The 22,287-nt window shown below is 45.7% G+C and overlaps 1 protein-coding gene across 3 annotated transcripts in view; it reads right to left on the bottom strand.

Annotated features, from left to right (window-relative positions):
- The window catches only part of ALDH18A1 (aldehyde dehydrogenase 18 family member A1), a 61,506-nt gene that overhangs the window by 5,799 nt on the left and 33,420 nt on the right, over positions 1 to 22,287 (bottom strand). For all 3 annotated transcript variants that reach the window (XM_082269368.1, XM_082269367.1, XM_082269369.1), the window contains exons 8-14: positions 21,439 to 21,563; positions 20,842 to 20,986; positions 18,614 to 18,687; positions 13,395 to 13,494; positions 5,329 to 5,549; positions 2,665 to 2,802; positions 2,034 to 2,229 (exon numbers count right to left, since the gene is read on the bottom strand). In XM_082269368.1, the coding sequence (XP_082125494.1) occupies positions 2,034 to 2,229; positions 2,665 to 2,802; positions 5,329 to 5,549; positions 13,395 to 13,494; positions 18,614 to 18,687; positions 20,842 to 20,986; positions 21,439 to 21,563 (999 nt within the window). The remainder of the gene's footprint in view (positions 1 to 2,033; positions 2,230 to 2,664; positions 2,803 to 5,328; positions 5,550 to 13,394; positions 13,495 to 18,613; positions 18,688 to 20,841; positions 20,987 to 21,438; positions 21,564 to 22,287) is intronic.

Here is a 22,287-nt window from a genome sequence, read left to right as displayed (position 1 = left end):
AATGGATTTTATGCTAAGTACAAATATCCCATTTTCGCTTTTGTTCATCGAAGGACACAAAGCTCCAAAAATCATAACTACTGGGATGCCCAAAAGCAGTGCCAAAAGAAAAATGAGGGGTGGAGAAAATAACCCAAGGCTAAACATAAGAGCCCTTAACCAGGACACAGGAGCCCCGACTGAAAAATAAAGGTTTAAAGAAAAACACCCCTCAAGAGGGAACAGCACCTCTTAAAACAGCAGCCTGCAAAACTTTGCAGACAAAAGAAGCATCTGCCAAAGTATCTACCTTATAGAACTTTGTGAAGGTATGCACCAACGACCAATGCAAACTTGCGATATTAATGTCTAATGACGGAAGACCCAAGAAGCACTCAGTGTCCAAGTAGAAAGCGCCGTGACAGGGAAAGGTGGAACCTGACCTTTAATGGGATAGGCACCATCTGTCTGATCCATCTGGAGGTGGTAGCCAAAGAAGTGGCCAGCCCTTTTCTTGGTCCATCCGTAACCACAAAAAGCGAGTCTGACCTCTGAAAGGACTCAGTAGCTGCCAGATACACCTGAATCGCATGAACCACATACAAGGTATGCAAAGCAAATTTCTTGGGATGAGCCGACATGAGACACATGGAGGGCAATACAATGTCCCCATTCAAATGGACAGGAATGATGGACACGGAGGAAGAACCACTGTATCCCTTTGGACCACCAAAAAGGGACTGCAACAGGTTGATTGTAGATCTCCCAAGAGAAAAAACAAAAAAGATTTAAGGAAGGAGAAAAAAAAATTGCTAGGACCAGAGATCCTAGCCAGGAGCCTAGGTCCTTACTCCTGACTAGACAGATTAAAACTGATTACCTAGAGCAGAGAGGGGGGTTATATACCAAGCTGAGGATGGCCCATGGGCATAGCCAGATTTTTTTTGTTCTGCCTTGTCTTACTCCTGCAGAAGGCAATATAACCCAGTAGTTATGACTGATGGATCGCTGTGTCCACCAATGAGCGAAAGAGAAAAAAGGTATGCATTTCTTCTTTACAGGGCTAGATAGGTTAGTCTTAGATCATGGATGCCTGTAGATGTAGCGATTTTAGTGTTAGGGTGGACTTCCTCTTTAATCTTGTTACACCAAGCATGAAATACATGGAACAGCAATAAGACCAGCTCATTTTATAAAAAGGCAGATGTGCATCCTGAAGGGAACTTGTTGAGAATCCTCAAAGGAATATCTTGTAGACAAAACATGGAATGTAGAACCAACAAGATCAGACAAAGAGGTTAAAGTGGTTTTAAAGGTTCAAGGTTTTTCTTACCTTAAAAGGAGTTGTCACTCCTGAATGACTGAGATACAGCTGCGGTGCCATTGGCTCCTGAGGCTGTCATTTAAAGTGAGTGAGTCAATCAGGAGAATAGACACACGGAGCTGCAGCTCGGCACCCCCATAGCAAGCTGCTTGCTGTGGGGGTACTCGATAGGAGGGAGCAGCAACAAGGGACCCCCAGAATAGGAGGATCCAGGCTGCTCGGTGCACAACCAACTGCACAGAGGAGGTATGTATAACATGTTTGTTATTTTTTTTTTTTAAAAAACTAGACTTTACAATCACTTTAATGCATTCTATGCATTAGGGGGAAAAACCTTCCGGGTGCAGCTCCCCCTTATACTTACCTGAGCCTGCTCTCTATCCAGCGAGACCCGGTATGAGAGTAGCAGCTCTACCGGGTCTCGATCTCCCCTCATTGGCTCATACAGCAGCGGTTGCCATTAGCTCCTGCAGCTGACAATCACAGCCAGTGAGCCAATCAGACAGTGGGGGGTGGAGACGGGCTGTGCTCATGTGTGAATAGCTGGATCCAAAAAGAAAAGGATTGGGACTGCTCAAAACCATTCTCCAAACCATTTCTCTTTTAAGGATATAAACAGTACTGTGCACTATACTAGTGCAGGGTGCCTGTTGGGTCCTGGAAATGTCAGATACAAGGTAGATCTGTAGATTTCAGTTCACCCAGAAGAGTAGTTGAAATCATCACTTACCAATTCTTGTAACTTTCTCCACACTGGCCTCGCTGTCTACATAGACGTGACATATCCCCTCACTGTGCCCCATGACAGGGATTCCTTTAGCGGCTTTCTGGATCTCTCTGACCAGGTTAGAGGAGCCCCGGGGAATGATCAGGTCAATCAGCTTGTTTAATCGGCACAAATCTTCAACCTCTTCTCTGGTGTTCACCTAGAAAATTTAAAGACATTTAACTAGCCAATCTTGAGACAGATATACACGGTCTTTAGAACATACTCTACTGCTAAAGCTTACCAGCAGATGCCTATCAGCTTCAGGGGGGATCAAAATGATTGGCAATTTAGATGTAAAAGAACCCAATCTGTCCAGTAATCATATTGTGTGTGGACACTCTTACCATAACATGAAAAACTTTACATGATACATTACATGTAATATTTTTATCATAAATAAAAAATATATAATAATATGTTCATCTGTGAGTTTGATGGTCATGGTCTACAGGAAGCCTTCTTTACGTCCACATTTTCTAGAATGCAAACAGCGCCCAATGTTATTTGATCTACTCTTCAGTCTAGCATTTTTTAATATACAAACACCCTTTCCCAGTTATCCAGTGGGTACTTATAGGAGCCCAGTACATACCAGTTGGACTGCATCCTTGACTCCATGGAGTGAGAGAGCCTCCTGGGTGAGACGGTACAGAGTCTGGTTGCTGTTAGAAGCCTCTTTTCCTCCTTTTAACAGAAGGCCATTTCCACTGGCGATAGCTAGTGCTGAAACCTGACATGGAGGGCAAAACAAAGTGGTTATCCACTAACAGCAGGGCAGATTACAATAAAATAGAACACAACGCTTTAATCTTTTTAAACTGCGAGCAATAAACTGCCTTGGGATAAATGGCAGAACACGATCCCACACAAGGCTTCCAGTCTGCATTTTAACATGCTCCCTTCCATAACTGAAAATGTCACTAGAGGAAGAGAGTTCACCTTGATATGTCACGAACGGCATAAAATAGTGCATAAATGTATGCTACCATGGCACCCCAGTGGCCATGTTAATCAGAGCGGTGTGGACACTCTCTGTGGGTGAGTATGATGCAGCAAAATATTCTACTCCTGAAACTTTAGGGGGATGAAATAGAAGAAAGATGTGCCTGTAACTGCATAGCTCAGTACTACATGTATCCTGCTAAGATCTTTGGATGATAAGCAGCAGGCCAGAGGTGATATCTTAAAGGCATAATAAACCTTCCTATGTGTACCTTGTGTTTTTCACCACAATAAGATGTGCATTGATCATGTGGTTTTATGAAGTAATTTGTTGCCTTGTATGCACATCCTATAATGGAGTAAATCTTCACATTCCTGGGTGAAAAGTTTTTGTTTGTGTTTTAACATAAAGCATGCTGTATGGCACGGCACAGGTTAATGCATGGCCTCTGTTACATGAAAACAGACACCTTATATGAGGAAACGAAATATCCCACAGTCCCTGGATTCAATCTAGCACTGGTGCAGGTGAGAGCTAAACAGTAATTAGATCTGACAAAGACACAGACAGGCAGAGCAATTACCAAAGAGCTCACCATGCAGGGTTTCCTATCATTTGCATTTGTGATGCAACATAGAGAAAATGGCGAGTCATACATAGGACATTGAGTGACTCCGAACAAGACATTGTCTGTCCCATTAACTATGGGCTTATTCTGTGTGAATCTTAGTATGGAAGGTAATTGCAGGAGAGTGACTGTTTTTAGTGCACACAAATAAATGAATAAATGTGGACTTTTATCTTTTCATATGGCACACTTTCCATTTCTTCTATGGCAACCAGCTGGGTACCAATGGAGGGTAGCCTTGTCTGTTGTGAGCAGTCTAACCTGAGCCAGTGAGCGTTTTGTCTGCTCACTACTTTGTATGAGCATCAAAGTCCCAGATCCATTTGGATGATTTCTTTCTTCACTGATTTACCGAATAGGGACAGGCTAGCTATAGCAATACATGGACATAGGGCAATCAGCCATAGCACTACAAACTGCAGCCTTAGCATGCAAGCCCATTATTAGAAGTTAAGGCAAACAAACGGCACAGGGAATATAACTACACTAATACCAAACTAAAACAACCAAAAAACATTTGAAGTTTACAATACCTTTAAAGCCACACAAAGCTGCTTAAATATATTGAAACAGTAAATTAAACTTTTGGATTTTAATCCATTGTCAACCTGGGTGGTGTTATAAACCAACATCCCCTATCATTTTATAGGGTCAGAAGGAGAATTAGGATCCAACCTTTCAAAATGCAGATAACTACCAGGTAACCTTAAAGTATGATGCTGAACCTGTATCCTCTGATGCCTTTCACTAGGTTTAATATGTATGTATAGAATCTGGTGGCTCTCACAGTTTCAAAAACAGAATGAAGACGATGCAAGTGTAAAACTGGGAAGCAAAACGTTTGTGGAAGGTAGATGTGGTGATATTTAAAGCTGAATTCCAGGAATTCAGCTCCTTCGTAAAAAGTGAAGGTAAACCATGAGTTAAGTCCAATGAGGTGCATGACATCTCCTGGACATATCTCTATTATTTACATCTGACGGGTTTATAGTACTCCTGCAAGATAGCTATTGCTGTAGTTGCAGGAACCCGATGCTGGGCCTTTTGGTCACTGCGCCAACAGTAAAAATGCTGCAGCTGCAACGTTCATCCCTCCTTCTGCCCAATCACAGAAGCCTTGGTATTGAACACATTTACAAAATACAAAGTCTTCTGTGAATGGTCAGCAGAGGGATGAGGCGGGCATGTGCTTCTCTCTTCGGAGAGAAGTCTCTTCAGCAGAGCAATAAACTTGTCAGGTTAATAGAGATAAGCCCAAGAGGTGTCATGCACCACATTGGACTTAACACATAGGGGTTGATTTACCAAAAGGAAAATATACTGTGTACTACAAGTGCACTTGCTACAGAGCTTAGTAAATGAGGCAAAACTTCACTTTGCAAAGAATACCCAATCACATACAAGGATAATAAAAAAACAAAATTTTTTGTTTGCACAGGATTGGATGATATAAAGCAGCAGCACTTCCCCTGGATCTAGAGCAAATGCACTTAAAGTGCACAGTATATTTGCCTTTAATAAATCAACCTCGCCATTTACCTTCACTTTTTAAAAAGTAGTTGAATTCCTGGAATTCAGCTTTCAAAGTACAGCTGAAACCAAAACAATGCTGGCCAACGCTAACTCAAGTCTCTGAAGTACTCTATTAGCCCATTTAACCACATTAATTTATTAAACTACAATACCTGTGGAAGACAGTCTGGTCGAGACTCGAAAATAACAAGCAGGACTCCGATTGGTACCGTCACTTGCTCCAACTCCAGATCCTTGGCAATTCGTGTTCTACGAATGACATGCCCTACGCTGTCCTGGGAGGAGGCAGCTATTTGCCTGAGTCCAATGGCAAGACTGTTTAACTTGGCTGTGGATAAGCTCAACCGTTTCAAGAGTGGAGGGGCCAGTCTTCCTGAAAAATATAAAAGAAAAAACACTTTGGTTATGGACCGCAAATGGAATTTTGTGCCCAGTAAAGAACACCTTTATGACAATCTTAAAGACAACCCTAGACTCACTGTTAAAAAGAGATGCAAGTTTCTTTTGTACTACAGGCGTGGCAAAAATTTTTGAGAATGACACAAATATACATTTTCACAAAGCCTACAGCCTCAGTTTTTATGATGGAAATTTGCATATGCTTCAGAATGTTGTGAAGAGTAATCAGATGAATTACAATTAATTGCAAAGTCCCTCTCTGCCATGAAAATGAACCTAATCCCAAAAAAAAACAACATTTCCACTGTATTTCAGCCCTGCCACAAAAGGACATGTCAATGATTCACTCGTTAACACAGGTGTCAGTGTTGACAAGGACAAGGCTGGAAATCACTCTGTAATGCTGACTGAGTTAGAATAACAGAATGGAAGCTTTAAAAGGAGGGTGGTGCTTAAAATCATTGTTCTTCCTCAGTTAACCATTGTTACCTGCAAGGAAACACATGCAGTCATCATTGCTTTGCACAAAAAGGGATTCACAGGCAAGGATATTGCTTCTAACTAAGATTGCACCTCAATCAACTATCTGATCATCAAGAACTTCAAGGAAAGACGTTCAACTTTTGTGAAGGCGGCTTAAAGGTGCCCAATGAAGTCCAGCAAGCACAAGGACTGTCTCCTATAGTTGATTCAGCTGTCAATCAGGGCACCACCAGTGCAGAGCTTGCTCAGGAATGGCAGCAGGCAGGTGAGTGCACAGTGAGAAGACTTGGAGAATGGCCTGGCCGTCAAAGCCTGCGACTGTAAAGCAGGATGGAACACCGGTCCCTGAGACAGAAGATCTTCTCGAAGAGGCAGACGCCATGGAGCGTCGACCGCCAGATTCACGAGGTCTGCGTACCAAGACCGGCGAGGCCAGTCTGGCGCCACCAGAATCGCCGTGATCGGTTCCGAGTACAACCTGCGAAGGAACCTGGACAGCAGTTGAATCGGTGGAAAGGCGTACATCAGACGATACTGATGCCAGGGCGCCACTAACGCGTCTGAAGAGTCTGCCCGAGGATCGTGCGTCCTTGCCACGAACCTGCCCACCTTGTTGTTCAGACGAGACGCGAACAGGTCCACATCCGGAAGACCCCACTTCGCGCACAACATCTGGAAGACATCCAGGTGAAGAGACCATTCCCCCTGGTCCAGGGTCTGGCGACTCAGATAATCCGCCTGCCAGTTCTCCACCCCCGGGATGTGAACCGCCGATATCGCCGGGACGTGCGTCTCGGCCCAAGACAGAATGTCGGCCACTTCCCGAGCCGCTCGGGCACTCCTGGTGCCCCCTTGGTGACACCGCCGGGGAGTGTAGCCACCACAGAAGATCCCTTCTGGTGCGAGAACTCAACGAGATCCCACCTGGACAGGATCTCCGCTTGGAGACCCCGCGTGTGAAACTGTGCGAAGGGAATCGCCTCGAAGGCCGAGACCATCAATCCCAGACACCGCATGCACGTCCGGAGGGACGAGCACGGAACGTCCCTGAGGGACCTGACTTCTTCCTGAAGTGTCCTGAGCTTTTCTTCCGGCAGGAAGATCTTCGCCTGAACAGAGTCCAGAATCATTCCCAGGTAGGGAAGACGAACCGATGGACACAGCATCGATTTTGGAAAGTTTATCGTCCATCCAAACTCCTTAAGAGTTTGCACCGTGACGGACAGGTCTTTCACCAGACCCTGACTGGTCGCAGACCGAACCAGAATGTCGTCCAGATACCCCAGGACCGAAATGCCCTGGGCCCTCAATAAGGCCAGAACCGGTGCAAGCACCTTGGTGAATACCCGCGGAGCCGAAGCGAGACCAAAAGGAAGCGCCACAAATTGGAAATGATCCTCCGCAATGGCGAATCGAAGGTACCTTTGGTGACCCTCGAAAATGGGAATGTGAAGGTACGCATCCTTCAAAATCGATGGAGGCCATGAATTCTCCCGGAACTAGAGCAGCCACCACCGAGCGCAGGGATTCCATGCGGAACTTGCGAACCCGCGCAAAGCGGTTCAGAGCTTTTAAGTCCAGAATCGGACGCACTTTGCCCTCCTTTCTGGGCACAGTGAACAGATTGGAATAAAACCCCCGAAATCTGTCCCGATGAGGCACCAGAATCACCACTCCCTGAGCCCGCAGGTCCCGCACCGCCAGGTGCAGATCCCGCAAACGCTCCGGAGACAGTTGAAGATTTGAGGGAAAAAATCTGCCCGCCGGCCGAGAGAGAAACTCGATCTTGTAACCGGACCGAACGATCTCCTGAACCCACCTGTCCCGAACGCGGGCCAGCCAGGGTTGAAGAAAACCGAGCAAACGTCCCCCCACCCCAGAACTGGGTGAGGGGGCCCCTTCAGGCCGCATTGTGATGGGCGGCGGATCCGGCCTGGCCGGACTTTTGCTTACCTGTCCATGGCTTCTTTTAGGAGCCTTGGCCTTTGAAGGGTTTGCCCTTATAGTGCGACCGAAAGGCACGAAAGGACCCCTGAGCGGGTCTAAACTAAGCATGCTTCTTACCCTGAGCAACCTTAGCCTTGTGGGACTGGGGCAGGAGCGTGCTCTTACCCCCCGTGATCCCCTTAATCAGCGTATCCAAGGAGTCGCCAAAAAAGGCGAGATCCCGTATAAGGCAGATTAGCCAGAGTTTTGCGAGAAGACTGGTCCACAGACCAACATTTCAGCCAAATCAAGCGGCGTGTCAACGCCGCCACGCTGTGCACACGTGCAGCCAAAGGGACTAAATCCAAGTCTGCATCACACAAATACATGACACCCTGATGAATCTGATCCACCATAGCCAACGTCGTCGGCGGGGCAGAATCAGCCACCAGGACGCGCCGAAGCACCTGCGTCCAATCCGCGACAGCCTGAGCTGCCATAAGGGAAGCAAAAATAGCTTTTAGCATGGAACCTGTAACTGAGTAAGTATGGCGGGCAAGAGACTCCATTCTCCTGTCCGTGGGATCACGGAACACCGGGGTATCCTCCGCCGGAATCGCAGTAGATTTATTCAAAACCGCCACCGCGTGATCCACCGGAGGTGGCACACACCAACGTTCATCAGTGGCGGGTGTGAAGGGATAACGCAGCTTGAACCTACTTGGCACAGCAAAAGGCTTCTTTATATCGCGCCATTGTTCACTAACGGCGTGCTGAAAATCCTCAGTGCAAGGAAAAACCTGCGATGATTTGCGTCTCCGCTGCGTCCCATAAGAGGCCAGGACGGCAGGAGGACACGGCTCATCCTGCAAATGCAATGTTTGTTTGATAGAAGCAACCAATTCATCCATGATTGCAAGCTCTTCAGACGAGCCAGGGAGAGAATCATCAACCCCTTCAACCTCTGCCTCCCCTTCCGACCCTCCAAGGTCCAGGGATGAACGGGACCCCGATAAGGGGACCCCAGCCATAGCAGCCCCATCACCATCGCCCTCTGAATCAGAGGAAATTGAAACTCTGGGCCGTTTAGTGGACTGAGCAGTCACAAGCATCTGCACCTGAGCAGCTAGGTTAGCCACAATGGCAGCCAAATCGCCCCCCTCGGGGGGAAGCAGCAGACCCTTGGCCCCCCCACCAAAGTGGGAGGAAATTTGCTTTCCTGAGAATCCATGCCCCAAAGTTTGCAGGAAAAAAGGGGTACTGTCCCTTTAAGAGCGCGGCAGCGCAGCCCACCGCACACACACAGCACACACCGACACCCACAGGGAGAGGTACAACAAACTAAGGCAATGAATACAGGGAGAAGGAAGATAAACCTGGAGAGATCCCTCAGGCTGCTGCATCGATCGCTGGTCTCAGGGCAAAGGAAGTGATGTAACACAGACCGCTCCTACCAAGCCTATGGAAGGCTCCACAAACATGGCCGCCGGTGGGGGACTGTAAAGGCAGAGCATGCAGCGCTGACATGCGGTCTGAGCGATCGCCGCCAAAATGGCGGCGTTTGGCGCCGATAGCGCCGCTCTCCACACACAGGAATGCCAGTGTGAGCTGCTAATAAAAAAATGGCGGACTGCAGTAGCGGTCGCCGCAAGTATGCCCAACACGTGTCACACCATGTTCCACAGCACACAGCCTGTCACACACAGTAATTACACTCCTTGCAACACAGCACAGTGTAAGATGGCCCCCCTCCTTGCAGCCCACAGAAGCAGCAACCCAGACAGGGAGCCCAATAGTGTGTACAGAATGCAGGGTTACACAGTCCCAGACTGACACCCACTAAACAGACAGGTCCCCACACAGAGTACACTTACCTTCCGAATGGCGTGGGGAGCCCGCACAAGCGATCAAGCCGCTGCACAGAGGACAGGGAGAGTCGCAGCCAGGACGCAGCAGAACTGCGGTGCGAAACCGCATGGCGTCCAGTGAGGTAGCCACCTCACCGCAGGATCCCTGCAGCGAACAGGGATGGTTCGTTCACACATGCCAGGAAAAAAACCTGACTGAACGCTCGATGGCAGGCTGGGAAGCCACTGGCCCACAACCTGCGACCAGGGGGGCCAGCCCGAGACCCAGCCCGCACGATCCTCTTCATCAGAAGAACTAACTAATGCTGAAAAAATAAACAGCCAAGTAAAGATAGAGAAAAACACTCAAATAAAATCAAAAAAGAAGATAAAGGCCGAGACAAAAAGCCCCAGCACAGAGACAGCCTGCTACTCCTGATAGCTAGACAATGAAACTGAGGTATGGATACAGGAAGCAGGAGGGTATTGACTGAGGGGACCACCCCCTGGGGGTGGGATATGCTAAAAGCTTTAATATTGACATATTCTGTTGCCTAGCTACTCCTACGGAGCAAAGGTCAATTACCCCCATTGTGACGAATATGGAGAGGCGGCGACTGTCGGAGGACGTAAGAGAAAAAAACTTTTCTGCAGGAAAAACATCAGGGACAGACTGGTATTCTGCAAAAGGTACAGGGATTAGACTGCTGAGGACTGGGGTAAACTCATTTTCTCTGATGAATCCCCTTTCCGATTGTTTGGCGCATCCAGGAAAAACCCTTGTCCAGAGAAGAAAAGGTGAGCGTTACCATCAGTCCTGTGTCATGCCAACAGTAAAGCATCCCGAGACCATTCATGTGTGGGGTTGCTTCTCAGCCAAGAAATAAAGAATGGTACAAAAACATCCTCCGAGAACAACTTCTCCCAACCGTCCAAGAACATTTTGGTGATGGAACAATGCATTTTCCAGCATGATGGGGCACCATGCCATACAGCAAAAGTGATAAATAAATGGCTTGGGGAACAAAACATCTAAACTTTTGGTCCACGGCCAGGAAACTCCCCAGACCTTAATCCCACGGAGAACTTGTGGTCAATCCTCAAGAGGTGGGTGAACAAAAAAAAAACCACAAATTCTGACAAACTCCAAGCATTGATTATGCAAGAATGGACTGCCATCAGTTAGGATGTGGCCTACAAGTTGATTGACAGCATGCCAGGGCGAATTGGAGAGGATTTGAAAAATAGGGATTTTTGACTTACCATAAAATCCATTTCTATGATGTTCATTGATGGACACAGCTCCTGATATTCATAACCATTGGGTTATACTGCCCCCAACAGGAGTAGGACACTAGGCAGAAAATAAAAATATAGCTACGCCTATTGGCAGTCCCAGGGGGTATACTCCCTCTCTCTGCTGTAGTTACTCAGTTTTGTTACAAGCAGTGTCAGAGAAAATACAACTCCACAACGGGGTGGGTGCTGTGTCAGTCAGAGAAAAGGATTTTATGGTAAGTCAAAAATCCCATTTTCTCTTTCGTTCATTGTCGGACACAGCTCCTGATCTTATCATTGGGCTGTCCCAAAGCAGTGTTAAACATTAGGGGTGGGAACAGCAAAAAATTCCCAAGGCTAAAAATAGTAGCCAACCAGGCAACAGGGGCTCAACCAAAACAACTGGAGCCCACCTGAAAAAACAATACACCCTCAAAGAGGACCAAGTCCTCTAAACAGCAGCCTGCAAAACCTTGCGGCCAAAAGAGGTATCCGCAGATGTCAACACATCCACTTAGAACCATAGAACTTTGTGAAAGTGTGCACTGACGACCAGGTGGCCGCCTTGCAAACAAGCGTCACTGACGCCTGGTGACGGAAGACCCAGGAGGCATTGAGCGCCCACCTTGAGTGCGCCTTGATAGGGAAAGGAGGAACCTGACCCCTGATGGAATAGGCCTGAATCGCCATCTGTCTGATCCACCTGGGAATGGTCGTAGAGGAAGCGGGCAACCCTGTCTGAGACCCATCCGTAAGCACAAATAGGGAGTCTGACTTCCTAAAAAAGACTCCATAGCTGCCAGGTACACCCTAATCACCCAAAGCCACATCCAAGGCATGCAAGGAAATTTCCTTGGGATATTTTGGCCTGGGACACAGGGAAGGCAACACAATCAGAGACAATCTTTGGAAGGAATGACGAACAGGGGCGAAGAACCACCTTATATCTGTGAACCACCAAGTAAGGTAAACGACAGGATAATGCCGCCAGTCAACATAATGTCTTCATTCCCACCTTCTGAGACAGCGTAAACAAGGGAATCTCCTGAAGAATCTCAATGGTACACTTCTGGAGGACTGAAAGCACCAAACTGAGGTCCCAAGGTGGCAATGGAGACCGCACTGGAGGAACCAAATGGCGAACACCTTAAAGAAAGGTACGCACCAGGGAGTGTGTGGCCAAGGGTCGTGGAAAGACGACCAGCCAAAACCGACACCTGGCCTTGGATGGTACTCCAGGCTAATTTCTGTTCAACCCCCTGTTGAGGTAAGGTCAAGATCCGAGCCACCGAGGAGGGAGGATGAACTCCAAGGGACCCACACCATATGTACGCCTTCCACATACGATGGTGGATCTTCCCAGAAGTAGATTTCCTAGCTTTTAACAGCGTTGGAATCTCTGATTCAGACCAACCCCTATCCTTCAGTACCTTGGTTTTCTTAACTCGCAGGCAAGCTCCTGTCCAGCAGCTATGTTGCAGCCGACCTAACGTGGAGCTGAGGTCTGTGCGGGCTCGCTGGCCAGACTGGGGTGACCACTGGTCTAGATTAGCCAGCCCGTCGCCCAGTCCGGCAGTTAATTGTAGATCTCACAGGAAAAACCAGAAGAAAAAATGTTGGCAGGAACTAGGTCCTTACTCCTGACTAGGCAGAAAAAAAAAACTGAGTACCTATAGCAGAGATGGGGAATATACCCCCTGGGACTGCCCAAAGGCGTAGCCGCACTTTTTTTCTGCCTAACGTCCTACTCCTATAGGGGGCAGTATAACCCAATGGTTAAGAATATCAGGAGCTGTGTCCGTCAATGAACGAAAGAGAAAAGAAGATTAAACACTGCAAATATTGACTCTTTGCATAAACTTCATGTAATTGTCAATAAAATCTTTTGAGACTTCTGAAATGCTTCCAATTCTACTTCAGTATACCATAGTAACATCTGACAAAAAGATCTAAAAACACTGAAGCAGCAGACTTTGTGAAAATTAATATTTGAGCTGCAAGCTGGGAATTCCCCACTGTGCAGCTTACATGTGCAAGGGGGTGGGGATGCTTGTGACATTATTGACCTAATACGGCCACATGGCCATGTTATGTCAATGACATATTATAGGTCAATATGAGTTGGGGATGCCCGCCACACAGCTGATGTATACATAGGCAGTACATTGGGAATGATAGTTGACTTCCCGGGTCGGACATAAGCTCAGCCCTAGTTACAAATGCAAACTAGCCAAGAGATTCTTTTCTATGAAGAGGGCGGCAATCAAACTACATGAGTACTTTACCTTTGTCCTCTGCTTCCTCCATGTCCTTCTTATTAGCAGCCAGAATCTCATCTCTGTGATCGGTCAGTAAATCGGCCAGACGATAGATGACTTCTGCTCTCTGTCATAGAAACACAACATTATATGGAGCTGTAGAATACCTCTGATAAAGGAAAACATTCACTAATCATGTAATGAATTACAAAGGATTCACTGGCCTGACGTGAGAACATTTTATATCCGCATTTCAATTTCATTTTGCACGCTGTACCACAATAGGGAATCTTCTCTGCCCTTGCTATGCTATAGCTCAGTGGTCTACAAACTGCAACCCACAGGGTGGATGTGGCCCTTGGCTTGCCTTTATCTGGCCCTTGGGGCACTGTTCCAACCAAGGACAGCAACAATAGGGTTTGATTCACCCCACGGATATAAATGATGGGGGCATTATTGCTCCCACTGACACCAAAGCTGAGGTACCATTCCTCCCTCTGATATAAAATGATGGGGCACTATTCCTCCCACTGACACCATGGATGGGGCACTATTCCTCCCACTGATATAAAATGATGGGGCACTATTCCTCCCACTGACACCAATGATGGGGCACTATTCCTCCCACTGACACCAATGATGGGGCACTATTCCTCCCACTGACACCAATGATGGGGCTCTATTCCTCCCACTGACACCAGTGATGGGGCACTATTCCTTACACTGACACCAATGATGGGGCCTATATTCCTCCCACTGATATATACAATGCTGCACTATTGCTTCCACTGACATCAAAGATAAGGCACTGATATAAATGATGGGGCACTATTCCTCCCACTGATATAAAATGATGGGGCACTATTCCTCCCACTGACACCATGGATAGGGCACTATTCCTCCCACTGACACCAATGATGGGGCACTATTCCTCCCACTGACACCAATGATGGGGCACTATTCCTCCCACTGACACCAATGATGGGGCACTATTCCTCCCACTGATATATACAATGCTGTACTATTGCTTCCATTGACATCAAAGATAAGGCACTGATATAAATGATGGGGCACTATTTATCACAATGACACCAAAGATGGGGTACTATTCCTTCCACTGACACCAACTTTTTCCTCCCAGAGATTGGGCGCTATCCTTAAGCTGACCTGTAAGTAATAATACTTTTTTCTTCCCCTTTTTTTGGGAGTCATCTATACCCCCTGTGACATATGGGATTTTTCTAATATAACATCTACCTACATTTTTAGAGATCTTCTTGCATCAAACTCCTGATGAAGTGGACAGGGATCCACAAAATACATTGAGTCCCAAGGATGCCAAGATATTGTATTTGCTATGCCATACTATATACCAATCATGTATCCCCTTATGTATATACTATTATGTACCATCATAACATGAATTTTGTTCCATCTATGTATGAACCCCTTATGTGTCAGCTCCTTTTAATATATGTATATGTAATAATTGACAATGGATTTACTTTATATAATTTATATTTTTGTAATCATGAAATGTCCACCAATGATCAATTTTTAATAAAAATTGTCAATTGTGTGTACTTCTGACCCGCCTCATTTAAAGTCCCATGACCAATTAAAATGTATTTTGTACTGACACCAACGACGGGGCACTGTTCTTCCCAGTGACACCAATGACGGGGCACTGTTCTTCCCAGTGACACCAATGACGGGGCACTGTTCTTCCCAGTGACCCCAACGACGGGGCACTGTTCTTCCCAGTGACACCAACGAAGGGGCACCATCATTGTAGATTATCCAGCCCATCGCCAAGTCCAGCAGTTGATTAAAGATCTCCACAGGAAAAAAAACAGGAGAAAAAAAAAAAAAAATCTATCTAAAAGGAAAGAAAATGTACCAGGACAAGAGATCCCAGAAAGGGAACTAGGTCCTTACTCCTGACTAGACAGAAAAAACTGAGTACCTATAGCAGAGAGAGGGAGTATATCCCCTGGGACTGCCCATAGGCCTAGCCAGACTTTTTTTCTGCCTAGTGTCCTATTCCTGTAGGGGCAGTATAACCCAATGGTTAAGAAGATCAGGGGCTGTGACCGTCAATGAATGAAAGAGAAACTTTTTTTTTTCTCTCCTTTAAGTAGGAGAGAGTTAGAACCCGTCAGTTTTTTTTTTTTTTTTTTATTATATATATTTTTTGTCATCTGTGTCTGATTCACACCAAATTTCCCACAAAACAGATACGCGTTTTTAGATGCAATCCTTTTTTTTTTTTTTTCTTTTTTCTTCATCTCAATAATGTGCATTCCTGTGCTTTTTTGATGCGTTCAGGTGTGTTTTTGATGCATTTTTCTGCGTTCATATGCGTTCCATACTATAAAAAAATGCAGCATGTTCTACTTTTGTTTACTGCACTGTGGAACGCACTGCATTGGTGTGAACTATGACCACTGGGATCCATGTTACACTGTCCATGAGTTTTTGATGCAGACTAAAAATGCACTGGACTACATCTGGTGTGAGGCAGCCCTTAGGGCCCGTTCACATCACACGAGAATCGCAAAGGAATGCGCTGTACGTTCCTGTGCGGTGCGATTTCTGACCTTCATTTTGAATGGACTAAAATCGCATCACACCAAAGTAGTGCATGCACTACTTTTTAAAACACTCTGTAACCAGATTGCATGGTAGAAACGTACCATGCGATCCGATGCGGGCAAACGCAGTGCATTTTCGACCTGCATTTGGGGTGTCATTAACTCTCTACTGACACCCGCTGCAGATTGCAAATAGAGTGTTTTGCATGTGGTCTGAATCGCACAGCACGTTCCTCTGCGTTTCATGTACAGGAATGGTGTGAACCAGCTCTCAAAGCTGAAGTTTAATCTGCTTAAATTTTGCTTAGGTTTACTAAAGCTTCTGTGAATAAAAGTGATCTTTGAATGGAGGATGGGTAAATGAATAAAATGTCTGCCTCCTCCATTCATAGATCTGTCTCATTCAAAGAAGCTATAGTACAGTCTATTAATGATGAAGATTTTAAGGAACAGAGGAGCCAGCAACACAACGGACATGTCAGATTGTGTTTTTTTATTTTTTTTAATAAGCTTGGTCTTTACAGGATGTATAAACTCAAGAACAAAAATGTAACATTTCGCAGCTTACCAGTCCATAGATATGGTGGCCGCATTTTTTTTTTTTTTTTTTCTTTCATTCTGATCCTGTTATTCACTTCTGACTTAGGGTGACAACTTTCACTCATTGCACTGTTATCTATAGAGGAGCGGCACTGTCACCCTAGGGCAGGAGGTCTGTTAGAAATACAGCACACCTCCCACCGCCTCTACCAAAGGTATCAGTGGAAGGAGTAGTGCCCCATCGTTTGTGTCACTGGGAAGAATAGTGGGCCATCGTTGGGGTCACTGGGAAAATTATTATACTTCCTTGGTCCCTGGGAGCCTAGTGGGAGCCCCATTTTGCCATAGCCTGTGTGCTCAATGCACAGCGGGCATTTTTGTTTAGTCCGGTGGCCATTTTGCAGTGGTTTGCCATTGAAAATAGCGGCGGCCATGGCCATGATGGCTATGTGCAGCTATTTCAGCGGTAGGAGCCCCTCATTCCCTGATGCGGACTCCTGGATCTTTTCGCTTCCCGATTGCCGCATGTGGAGGGCAGATTATCCTAGTTGCTGCAGGTTCCTGTTTCTGCAAGGTGGTAAACTGGTGGGGTCCTTTCCCTCTTGGCTGAGGATTGATTAGGTGCTCTGTTACTGGCGACCGCGTGGGGGTTTCTCTTTGTTTTTTTGACCTTTTTTGTGGGGTCCCCCTATTGACTCATGGAGTCCTTAGAGCACATTTCCCCACCTGATCCCCTCAGAGGCTGCAGGGGCCTCTCCAGGTCCCAACCATCCATTGATGCACTGACGGTGGTCCTAGAGTCCTTTGTGTCCCAGGTGGAGATGGTTTTTGGGTCGATGGGTTAGCAAAAATTCCCCCCCGCCTTCCCCTGCCTCATCAGAGCCTGAATCGGATTCAGCTGCCGTGGATGTGGGTCACCATGCACCCTGAGTTCTCAGGCAGTGAGGAGGAGTCCTCCACTCCTGTACCTGCGCACGAAAAGGCGCTGGTGAATGCACTGGTTGTATCTGTACGCAAGACCTTAAAAATGGAGGACGCAGCTGAAGCTGCGACGGAGGCGTAGGTTCCCTTTGGCACTCACAAGCCATCCAGAGCGGCAAAGGTGTTTCCTTTCCCCGCCTATTTTGACAGAATTGTCACTAAAGAGTGGAAACTCTTTCGCTTGCTTATGCTGTCTCAGAAGGTGGCATTTTTGGTGGCCATCACCTCTGCACGCAGGGTGTCTGAGTTGGCGGCGTTATCCTGACGTTCACCTTACTTGGTGATTCCTAGAGATAAGGTGGTTCTTTGCCCCCATCCATTGTTCCTCCCACAGGAGGTCTCCGATTTTCATTTGAATGAAGACATTGTGTTGCCTTCCCTGTGCTCCAGGCCAAAAAAAAAAACGGAAGGATTTTGCCTTGCATGCCTTGGATGTGGTGTACCTGGCAGCTATGGAGTCTTTTAGGAAGTCAGACTCACTATTTGTGCTCATGGATGGGCCTCAAAGAGGGTTGTCCACTTCCTCTGCGACTATTTCCAGATGATCAGACAGACGGTGATTCAGGCCTATTCCATCAGGGGTCAGGTTCCTCCTTTCCCTGTCAAGGCGCACTCTAATCGGGCGATTAGTGCCTCCTGGGCATTACGTCATCAGGCGTCAGTGACGAAGGTTTGCAAGGCGGCCACCTGGTTGTCGGTGCATACTTTCACAAAGTTCTATCAAGTGGATGTGCTGGCATCTGTGAATGCTTCTTTTGGCTGCAAGGTTTTGCAGGCTGCTGTTTGGGGGACCTGGTCCTCTTTGAGAGTGTATTTTTTTTTTTTCAGGTGAGCTCCAGTTGTTTTTGGTTGAGCTCCTGTTTACCTGGTTGGCTATAGTTTAGCCTTGAGAATTTATTTTTCGCTGTTCCCACCCCTCATGTTTAACACTGCTTTGAGACGTCCCAATGGTTAAGAAGATCAGGAACTGTGTCCATCAATGAACATCTGAGAAATGGATTTTATGGCAATTCTAAAATATAATTTTTCCTTTTGTTCTACTTCAAAAATTACAGTTATATTCTGTGCCGAGAGAATAATGCAGATTACTCTTGATCCCTCCTTCTAAAACCTGGTGGTTGCCTAACATACCTGCTCTGGTTGCAGAGTAGCCAAGTTTCTGCCACCAGCCCGAGCCATCTCTGCCTGCTGCTCCACAGTAGGTCCTAGAAAATACAACAGGAAACATTTACTATAAAATGACCCATACCTGTGTTTTACAGCTTAGTGTTAAGTGGATCTGGAATTGGAGTGCCACACCAAAATGTCTGAAATTACATTTATTCCAAACATAAAATTAGTACACACCAACGCGTTTTAGGGTGTGTCAATTAAACCAACTGCAGAACGTTGCTGTCTTAATACACCATTCCCCCCTCCCCCCCCCCCCCCAAAAAAAAAGTAATCTCCCATTTTAAAGCTACATCACCACAGGCCCTGATAAATGGGGGCAATGAATGGCCCCCGAAACACATTGGCTTTTGTGCTAAAATTTAATGTTTGGAATAAACTTCATTTTGGTGTGGTGCTTCACTTTTAGATCCAAAAAGTCCCTTCTCGACCCAAAGTGATTGTATTAATTTTCAGTGTGTGGAAGCCATCAACCTACCATCTGGATGCTCAACAGAAATACCATTACAATATAAATTCAAAACGGTCATCCAAATCAACTATCTGCCTACACTCTATGGCTACTTACAGAATCAATGGCACAGAATCAGAATGTGCATGTTGAATGTCAGGATATGTAACATGCTATCCAGGTCAGGATCTCCTCAGGCAGTACAGCAAAGAAAAGGATGACTGGCCAATCGCGCACATTCATTACATTTCATTTTAGATCGAAGAGTGGGTATAACCCGTCAGATTTTTTTTTTTTGGCCGTCTGTGTCCCATTGCAGAGATTTCCCTTCACTTCCTGTCCCATCGCCAAAACAGGAAGTGAGAGGAAATCCTTTAAAATTTAGGGAATTCCTTGGGGATCCCCCAGGTCACTAGAACTTGTGTCCCCATTGGAAAATTTCCCTTCTATGACTTTTCTGGCGACAACCCAAAATGTGGGATTTTCTTTACTTTCAATGATAATGGTAAACTCCTTAACATGGGCAAAGACAGCAATAAAAATTGACACATGTTCTAATCCCTCTGCACTCTGTCCAAAATTAAAAAAAAAAAAAAAAAAAAAAGTTTTGCCTTTAGTTTTACTTTAGGGCAGAACTCAAGAAATATAGCAAAGACAAATGAATGTAGCTCTGTCATCAATGTAATTATAGCTCTGTGTAATACATTATTAAAGTGGAAATACGGTCAAAAGCTAAACCAAAAATCTACTCCCACCCCCATTCTAAGTCCTATTCTAACTACCCTGTAAAAGAAAGAGTATACTTACCTAATCTAAGCTCATTAGGGTTAGACACTGCGCTTGACTGACCCAATCAGTCACTGGTTGTGGGTGAGGAAGGGTGAGATGGAAGATTTCACTTCCAATGGTTTATGCTCAACTTGAAACTAGAGGACGGGTATCCTTTTTTTTTTTTTTTTTTTTTAAGGGCCTGGGCTGCTACCTCTGGGTAGGGCCTTACTGTATCTACATGTGAACTGGGAAGAGTATCTAGGAAGTAGCGCCCAGTATCCAGTAAAATGGAAGGTGAGTCTGAAGGCGCTTATTAGAAAATTGCAACAAGTATGACAAGCCAACATGTTTCAGGGGAACAAAGATTCCCCCCTTCTTCAAGGCTTTTGGTGCATTGAATCATTGAATGGAGGAGCACTATTTTCATGTTATGTACCTGCGCTGCAATTCATGTGCTGATCTCCTCTGTATTCAAGAAATACTACTGCCTGAAAAAAATCGTCTACATCCGACACTTCCTGGAGTGTCAGAAGCCTGATCAACCTCAGTGCTTGAAGGTTCCTCCTTCCAACTATAGGACACAATAGTTATGTAGGGGCCGGCTGAAGAATCACAAGGTGCAGCCTATGTATAGGATCCTAGAAGAACTTCTACCGACTATTATCCCACACTGTACAGCCAACATTATCAGGAGCGACAAAAGAACTGGCCTCACCAGCATTAGTAAAACTATTATTGTGGACGAAAACACAGACGGTCCCTCATCAGCTGACGCAATTCACCCAATAAGAGCATAGAGGTGAAGGGAAGGAAGCAGGAGGAAACCCTTTGCTGACATAATGCATAACAAACGTAACTATCTAGGTTTAAATAATAAAGATGTTTTCTAGCAAGTTGCTGTCCCTTTAAAGGTCTCAGGCCTAGATTTTTTGAACCCCAATTATAGTCAATACGTTTTTCAACTCACCAGCTGGTTTTACTTCAGAAAAGAAAGTGCCAACTTTCTTCCCTTCCACGATGTCTGAGATCACATGACCAGATATTTTAGGATGAGTGCCATTGGCTATCACCACCGAGGTGCCACCTTGAAGGGCCCACAAAGCAGCTTTGACCTAGAGAAAGATTACAGTCCACTTGTAAATAGAAATGAACAGGTAAGCTGGTAAAATTAAAAATCTTATTACTTTGATTTTTTTACTATTCCTCAATGCATAACAACAACCTTATATTAGGGCCAATTAATATTATAGACGCTGGCAAATCGCAGAGCAGCTGGATCGCTCTCCGGCCGCGCTAGGGGGCAGAGTGATGCACAATTCAGTGCATCACACTGCTCTATTTTTTTTTTTGTACCAGCTTTATTTGAAATGTACACTTCCTTCTCAGCAGTGTCAGGTGGCACGCTGCATTGCTGGGCGTTGCAGTACGAATGGGACACATAGGAAACAATTGCTTCCTGTGTGTCAGATATTTTACTATATAAAGTGTGAATTGGCCCTTGTACATGTTGATATACCTTTTTTTCAATAAAGCCGATACAAAGCAACATTTAGATAGGCCATACCTTGGCCTCCATGCCTCCCATACCGACTCTTGATTTAGTCCCAAACGTCACAGATTGTTGATCTCCTGGGTAAAATATGTCGATGAGTTTGGCATCATCTGACCCAGGGGGGCTGTCAAAAAGACCTACAAACAGAAAGTAAAGCAAATTATTTATCATACAATGTGTTCCAGCATAGAGATCCTAAAAGGTAGCTGCCATGTGAGAATGGGGCTGCCACTGCCAATTGCTAAAAATCTTAGTTGCATGGCTGTTATGTTGACCCTCTGGCATCCATGATTGTTGTCCCAAGTATAGATCATTCACTTTACTTGTTGCATGCGTGTTACTAGTCTACGATTCAGAAAGTGCCATCTTTAACATGCCTATTTCTCCTTTACATGGCACATTTGTACAGTCCAGAGGTAGACACTCTAAAACGTGGGAAGGACACTGAACATTTAGGATGGGTCCACACTGGATTGCAGAACGGCTCGCAGCAGGAGGTCTGGTGCTTCCCGTTCACGGTTTCAGATTGGAATTCGGTGCAAATTTTGGGCTTAATTCAGATCTAAAAATGGACCAGAACATGCACACAAATTTCCTGCAAACCGCTCCGCAGCTGTCCTAGAGATGTGTGAACCAGCTCCATTGAAAGCCAGTCACGCTCTCCTGACATGCGATTTGGAAACCCACATCCAATTTGCACCAGTGAAAACCTAGCCTAAGAGTAAGACTCCAGAATTATATTTTTTTTGCAAACTTACATTAGTCCTCTGATTGGAAGAGGAGGATAGGAGGATTAGGTCACAATCTACACTTTAACCAATCAGAGAACGCCTTTTAAACAGTCAAACAAAATGCAAAGCA

The sequence above is a fragment of the Pelophylax lessonae genome, assembly GCF_965119305.1.
Source record: "Pelophylax lessonae genome assembly, chromosome: 9".
In the NCBI taxonomy this organism is placed as follows: Eukaryota; Metazoa; Chordata; class Amphibia; order Anura; family Ranidae; genus Pelophylax; species Pelophylax lessonae.
Note: the sequence above shows the minus strand (reverse complement) of the source record. Positions and strands in the feature narration are given on the sequence as shown.